Source organism: Thunnus albacares, chromosome 12, assembly GCF_914725855.1.
Source record: "Thunnus albacares chromosome 12, fThuAlb1.1, whole genome shotgun sequence".
In the NCBI taxonomy this organism is placed as follows: Eukaryota; Metazoa; Chordata; class Actinopteri; order Scombriformes; family Scombridae; genus Thunnus; species Thunnus albacares.
This window is the reverse complement of record NC_058117.1, coordinates 27909475-27917223: the sequence shown is the minus strand read 5'-3', so window position 1 is coordinate 27917223 and position 7749 is coordinate 27909475. Positions and strand designations below refer to the sequence as shown.

The 7749-nt window shown below is 40.6% G+C and overlaps 1 protein-coding gene across 1 annotated transcript; it reads right to left on the bottom strand.

Annotated features, from left to right (window-relative positions):
• Positions 1–716: 716 nt before the first annotated feature.
• LOC122993409 (E3 ubiquitin/ISG15 ligase TRIM25-like) lies at positions 717–7390 on the bottom strand (the record flags this gene model as incomplete). The annotated part of the gene is made up of 3 exons (XM_044367552.1): positions 5663–7390; positions 2477–2525; positions 717–2344 (listed from the first exon to the last, which is right to left on the bottom strand). Coding segments are annotated over exons 1-3 (3333 nt in total), but the record flags the coding sequence as incomplete, so codon positions are not given.
• Between the last annotated feature and the right edge of the window lie 359 nt (positions 7391–7749).

Sequence of the window (7749 nt, the reverse complement as noted above, 5' to 3'; positions counted from 1 at the left end):
AAGAAAATACTTTGTTCACTCTTGAAAGTAAACTGCTTTATTTATTCTGTAAAGCTTCAGTTTGTTCACACATCCAATCAGTAAAGTCTGTTAAATGACTCTTGTTCAATGATTTCATGTTCAGATTCACTTCATCCACACAATCAATTAGTTTAACCCAGAATGTCAGCTATGTACAAGAAAAAAATGAAATATCACCTTATTGATTATTATCACGATAATTACAGTTTTATAACACATTGCTTTATAAATTTACAAAGTGATGAACGGTCTGGTGTTTTCTCTGTTTAAGACGCTGAAGTGGAAGAGAAACAACAACAAACAAATACATCAATACAAACATGAAACTAACATTTAGAACAAAGAGAAGTTTATATTTTCATCTGAAGAGATGTCAGTTAAATATAAAACCATCGTCATGAGCAGTGATAGCCTCCATGGATAAAAACACACAGGAAAAAGTGAGATTTAAAGAAACTCAAAACATCAACAGAACAACAAATGAAGAGAAAAAAAGTGTTGACAATCTGAGTTTGATTGACAGCTGATCTCTGTGCAGTTCAGAAACATCACAGCAACGAGCTCTCAGAAACAATGGAGACAAACAAAATGAAGAATTACAACAGAATCTGACACATAAAGTCTAAAATGACTTCTGTCTATTTGAGTTTACAGAACTCAGCTGTGGCTCTATAAAAATAACAAAGCCAAAGTCCAGCATAGAGAGGCTGAGTGAATGTGGTCTGGACTCTGTGGAGGAGAGTCATGGTTTCAGAGACGCTGTAGAAGGACAGAATACCTGCTCTGTGATCCAGATACACTCCTACTCTGGAGGAACCAGGACCTGAGATGCGAGTTGAGACTTTGTTGAACACAAAAGTATAACTCTCATCGTCACAATATAAAGCCCAAGATTTGTCATTGTGTCCAAATTTTGATTCATCTCCTGTTCTGCTGATATTCTTGTATGCGACTGCTACATAAACTTGTCCACATCTCCACTCCACCTCCCAGTAACAACATCCAGTCAGACTCTCTCTACTCAGGACCTGCCACCATTCAGTGAATCTGTCTGGGTGACTAGAATAAGATTGTATACCTGTTAGCATTGCTCTTCTGTTCCCCTCAGATAATAACAGACGTACGTGTGCTGTGTTTGGATCCAGTGTGATTTCACGTGCATATTTCAAGAACTCAGCTCTGGTCTTGGGTTCTGGTACTGACAGTAAAACGTCCACTTCAGTCCCTGCCAGTGAGATGTTTGTCCATTTCTCCCTCAGGATGTCCTGTAGTTGATCTCTGAGCTCTGACACAACTGCTGTCACATTCTCAAAGTAGCTCAGAGGATGGATATTGATGCTGGATGAGTCTGTAGGTTCACTGAGTTGTGACAGTGAGGGGTAGTTGTGTAGAAACTGGGTGTGATCCTCTGTGTGTGAGAGCTGCTTCAGTTCAGCGTCTTTCCTCTTCAGCTCAGTGATCTCCTGCTCCAGCTTCTCCTGAAGCTCTTTGACTCGACTCACTTCAGTTTCCTGCTGGGATCTGATCTGCTGCTTCACATCAGAGCTTCTTTTCTGGATGAGACGGATCAGCTCAGTGAAGATCTTCTCACTGTCCTCCACTGCTTTATAGGCAGAGCGATTGATTTTCTCCACCTCCAGCTTAAGCACCTTCATGTCTTTTTCTCCATTCTGGATTCTCTGCTGGATGTTTTGTCGACTCACCTCGAGCTCTCTCTGCCTCTCAGTCCTTTCTGCTGCAGCTGAGACTGTGTCGTGGCCTTTATGTTCATCCACAGAGCAGAGATAACAGATACTCTGCTGATCAGTACGGCAGAACATCTTCATCACCTCCTCATGACGAGAGCAGATGTTCTCCTGGAGCTTCTTGGAGGGGTCGACCAGCTTGTGTTTCTTTAATGGAGCAACATCATAGTGAGGCTGGAGGTGATTCTCACAATAAGAGACGAGACACACCAGACAGGACTTTAGGGCTTTCAGCTTCCTCCCAGTGCAGACATCACAGGCCACATCTTCAGGTCCAGCATAGCAGTGATCAGCAGGAGCAGCTTGGAGTCCAGTCTTCTTCAGCTCCTCCAATAAATCTGCTACCAAGGTGTTTTTCATCAGGACAGGCCTCGGTGTGAAGGCCTGTCTGCACTGAGGGCAGCTGTAGATCTTCCTCTGATCCTCTCCATCCCAGAAGCTTTTAATACAGCTCATGCAGTAGCTGTGTCCACACGGAATAGCCACCGGATCCTTCAGTAGATCCAGACAGATCGAACAGCAGAATTTTACTCCGTCCAGCTGAGCTCCTTGCTGCGCCATTTCAGCTCTCGGAATGACTGTTGATAAGTTTTACTTTCTCAGAAGAGGAAGCAAAGGGTGTGCACTGATATTGTTCTTTTTCCTGTTCACTTGCTGGTCTGCGTTGAATGGGTGTTGTCAGCTCCTGCATTTCACTCCATGCTGGTTACGCCCATCCTTAACTTTCAGATCTGTGAATGGGAGGGAACCAGGAAATGTCTGGACAGAGTGGAGCAGGCAGAACAGGGAGGGGATATTTGATTCATATCAGGATGTGAAGTGGTTTGAGAGCAGTTTTTTTTACTGTCACTTTAGAAGAACAAAAATAATTGTTTTAATTCATGGAAGTACTTCTTTGTAACCTCCAACAGCCATTTACTAACCCTAAGGACTCTTATTCAAATGAAAAGTTGTGACAGCAAAATAAACTTGACAGTTACTTGGTTATAATAAAGATAGACCTGTGGTGCCTTAAGAAAGACCTCCACCCCTTTTATATTGTGTGTAAAGTGTGCAGCTTTTCTTTGTAACCTCAAGTTTTGTGTTTATGGGAAAAAAAGCTGAATGAAAAAAATTACTTTATTGTCTATTTAAGGCTGTTTTTGCTGTAATTAACTTGAACTCAGCACAGCCCGTTTATTCTGCATTTTTCCTTATCACTCCCTGACACACCCCAACAACAATATGATAATTTTTTTTAATCAGTACATATTTACCAGTCTGTCAACTCCACCTTTCAGCATGCAGCAGTATATTAAATCTGTGTGAGGACATTATCACAGTGTTGCTGAGAGGTCTGTGTAGTCAGTAACCACAATGAAACACAGACCAAATAAAATTATGTTTCAGTGTCTTTAAAGTTTCATTCTTCTACGTTTTCTTTTCTCTCCTGCTGCCATTTGATCATGCCAAAACCACAGTCTGTGCATGTGAACTTCCCCACATGTGCTTATCAGTCAGTCTCCAATGACATTATCATTATAAAACCCTCAGTGGTACAAAAAAGGTTTGGAAACCATGCTTTAAAGGATTGCTATAGCCAAATTAGGCACTATAAATCTGGATGGGGATAATACTATGAAGTTAATATAAAAACTTTAGGAATTCATGCAAGAATTAACATCATAATATCTGAGATGACAGCAGATCCACCTCTCTAAACCAAACCTGGAATAGATCAAATTCAAAGATCCTCGACACCTCGTCAGACTTTTGATCAGTAAGCAGTTTATTGTTAGTCCTGAAGATCAAATAATGATTAAAAACCTGAAGGTTGCAATACAATCATTAGACAGCAATAAGCAAATCACACTCTGAGTTTCCATGTGTGTTTATTTACATCCTCAGCCAATCACAATCATCACACAGCAACTATAAAACCAATATCTGCACACTGTGGAGGAAAAAAGATAATACAGATTACAATAATACAGGATTGTGAATTTGATGTAAACAAATGAAATAATGACTTATATCTTGAAGTACTGACTTTTAGCTTTAACATGATGATATTAATGATGTACATCCACATCAGATGAACAGGAAACCTTTTCATACACATCCTCCAGTGTCAGGCAACGCAGCATGATCCTGAACAGTAAAAGTTTTCATGGCCAAACAGGAATGCTCTTCAGTCACATGACCTCAGTCCAAATGAGCATGTGTTTTATTACTGAACGATCAGTGATCTCCTGCTCCAGCTCCTCCTGATGCTCTGATGAAGCTTTGCAGTTGCTTCAATCAGTTTATGTTTTTTTTTAATTGACCTATATTGTAGTGAGGCTGAAGGTGTTTGTTGCAGTAAGAAGCCAGACACACCAGACAGGACTTTCAACTTCGTCCCAGTGCAGACATCACAAAAAAAAAGAAAATATAAAAATGAACATGTCAATTTCTCCTTATGTTGATTCTGATTAGACTGAATGCAGTTTTTCATATGTATATTACCATTATGATAAAATGATTCCTAAATTACTTCTGGACTAGAAAAGGTGGAGTAACTTTACCTGTGATGATGCAATAAATCAATCACAGTTGTCAGAAACACTAATCATGACAGTTTTAGATGCATTTGTTTGTTGCTTATTAAGCATCAATAACAGAAAGTCTTCAGCACAGCAGGCAGTTTTGTGGATTGAGAGATTAAACCCCGAACAAAATGAGTCACAAGAAGTTTGAATCAAGTCTGGATTCAAACTTTACAACCCAGAAGTGTCTGACTGTGAGGTGACAGAGCTAAACACTGAACCAACATGACAGCCTCATTCTGAACTTTCATCTTCATGAAAATCAACTTAAAATAAACAAGAAGACTTCAAGTACATGACCACACAATATATGTTCAACAAAATGTTTACACATCCACATTTGACAAAATTAGTTCTTGTTATTTCTCCAGTTTTTCAGGCCTGCATAAAAAAAATGTCCCTTTTGACTAAATGCACAAATAAAATCTCAGTTTGTTTAAAGCAACAAGTGATAGAAAACTCTGCTCATTTCTCTGTGATGAAGCTGTTTTAGTGAAGAAAGCTGAAAGTACAGAGACTGACTGACAAACGTTCTTCTGCTCTGAACATGAACTCTGTACTTTGTGGTGTTTCAGGAGGAAAACTGCCTCAAATAAACTCTCATATTAGTTTCACATTTTCTCCAGAAGCTTTAAATGAGATCCTGAAATGAAGACAAAAGAAAATACTTTGTTTATTCTTGAAAGAAAACTGCTTTATTTATTCTGTAAAGCTTCAGTTTGTTCACACATCCAATCAGTAAAGTCTGTTAAATGACTCTTGTTTAATGATTTCATGTTCAGATTCACTTCATCCACACAATCAATTAGTTTAACCCAGAATGTCAGCTATGTACAAGAAAAAAATGAAATATCACCTTATTGATTATTATCACGATAATTACAGTTTTATAACACATTGCTTTATAAATTTACAAAGTGATGAACGGTCTGGTGTTTTCTCTGTTTAAGACGCTGAAGTGGAAGAGAAACAACAACAAACAAATACATCAATACAAACATGAAACTAACATTTAGAACAAATAGAAGTTTATATTTTCATCTGAAGAAATGTCAGTTAAATTTAAAATCATCATCATGAGCAGTGATAGCCTCCATGGATAAAAACACACAGGAAAAAGTGAGATTTAAAGAAACTCAAAACATCAACAGAACAACAAATGAAGAGAAGAAAAGTGTTGACAATCTCAGTTTGATTGACAGCTGATCTCTGTGCAGTTCAGAAACACCACAGCAACAAGCTCTCAGAAACAATGGAGACAAACAAAATGAAGAATTACAACAGAATCTGACACATGAAGTCTAAAATGACTTCTGTCTATTTGAGTTTACAGAACTCAGCTGTGGCTCCATAAAAATAACAAAGCCAAAGTCCAGCATAGAGAGGCTGAGTGAATGTGGTCTGGACTCTGTGGAGGAGAGTCATGGTTTCAGAGACGCTGTAGAAGGACAGAATACCTGCTCTGTGATCCAGGTACACTCCTACTCTGGAGGAACGAGGACCTGAGACGCGAGTTGAGACATTGTTGAACACAAAAGTATAACTCTCATCGTCACAATATAAAGCCCAAGATTTGTCATTGTGTCCAAATTTTGATTCATCTCCCGTTCTGCTGATATTCTTGTATGCGACTGCTACATAAACTTGTCCACATCTCCACTCCACCTCCCAGTAACAACATCCAGTCAGACTCTCTCTACTCAGGACCTGCCACCATTCAGTGAATCTATCTGTGTGACTAGAATAAGATTGTAGAACTGTTAGCATTGCTCTTCTGTTCCCCTCAGATAATAACAGACGTACATGTGCTGTGTTTGGATCCAGTGTGATTTCACGTGCATATTTTAAGAACTCAGCTCTGGTCTTGGGTTCTGGTACTGACAGTAAAACGTCCACTTCAGTCACTGTCAGTGAGATGTTTGTCCATTTCTCCCTCAGGATGTCCTGTAGTTGATCTCTGAGCTCTGACACAGCTGCTGTCACATCCTCAAAGTAGCTCAGAGGACGGATATTGATGCTGGATGAGTCTGTAGGTTCACTGAGTTGTGACAGTGAGGGGTAGTTGTGAAGAAACTGGTTGTGATCCTCTGTGTGTGAGAGCTGCTTCAGTTCAGCGTCTTTCCTCTTCAGCTCAGTGATCTCCTGCTCCAGCTTCTCCTGAAGATCTTTGACTCGACTCACTTCAGTTTCCTGCTGGGATCTGATTTGCTGCTTCACATCAGAGCTTCTTTTCTGGATGAGACGGATCAGCTCAGTGAAGATCTTCTCACTGTCCTCCACTGCTTTATAGGCAGAGCGATTGATTTTCTCCACCTCCAGCTTAAGCACCTTCATGTCTTTTTCTCCATTCTGGATTCTCTGCTGGATGTTTTGTCGACTCACCTCGAGCTCTCTCTGCCTCTCAGTCCTTTCTGCTGCAGCTGAGACTGTGTCGTGGCCTTTATGTTCATCCACAGAGCAGAGATAACAGATACTCTGCTGATCAGTACGGCAGAACATCTTCATCACCTCCTCATGACGAGAGCAGATGTTCTCCTGGAGCTTCTTGGAGGGGTCGACCAGCTTGTGTTTCTTTAATGGAGCAACATCATAGTGAGGCTGGAGGTGTTTCTCACAGTAAGAGGCGAGACACACCAGACAGGACTTGAGGGCTTTCAGCTTCCTCCCAGTGCAGACATCACAGGCCACATCTTCAGGTCCAGCATAGCAGTGATCAGCAGGAGCAGCTTGGAGTCCAGTCTTCTTCAGCTCCTCCAATAAATCTGCTACCAAGGTGTTTTTCATCAGGACAGGCCTCGGTGTGAAGGTCTGTCTGCACTGAGGGCAGCTGTAGATTTTCTTCTCATCCTCTCTATCCCAGAAGCTTTTAATACAGCTCATGCAGTAGCTGTGTCCACAGGGAATAGCCACCGGATCCTTCAGTAGATCCAGACAGATCGAACAGCAGAATTTTGCTCCGTCCAGCTGAGCTCCTTGCTGCGCCATTTCAGCTCTCAGAATGACTGTTGATAAGTTTCACTTTCTCAGAAGAGGAAGCAAAGGGTGTGCTCTGATACTGTTCTTCTTCCTGTTCACCTGCTGGTCTGCGTTGAATGGGTGTTGTCAGCTCCTGCATTTCACTCCATGCTGGTTACGCCCATCCATAAACTTTCAGATCTGTGAATGGGAGGGAACCAGGAAATGTCTGGACAGAGTGGAGCAGGTAGAACAGGGAGGGGATATTTGTTTCATTTCAAGACGTGAAGTGGTTTGAGAGCAGTTTTTTTTACTGTCACTTTAGAAGAACAAAAATAATTGTTTTAATTCATGGAAGTACTTCTTTGTAAAAATTTCCTCCAACAGCCATTTACTAACCCCAAGGACTCTTATTCAAATGAAAAGTTGTGACAGCAAAATAAACTTGACAGTTACTTGGT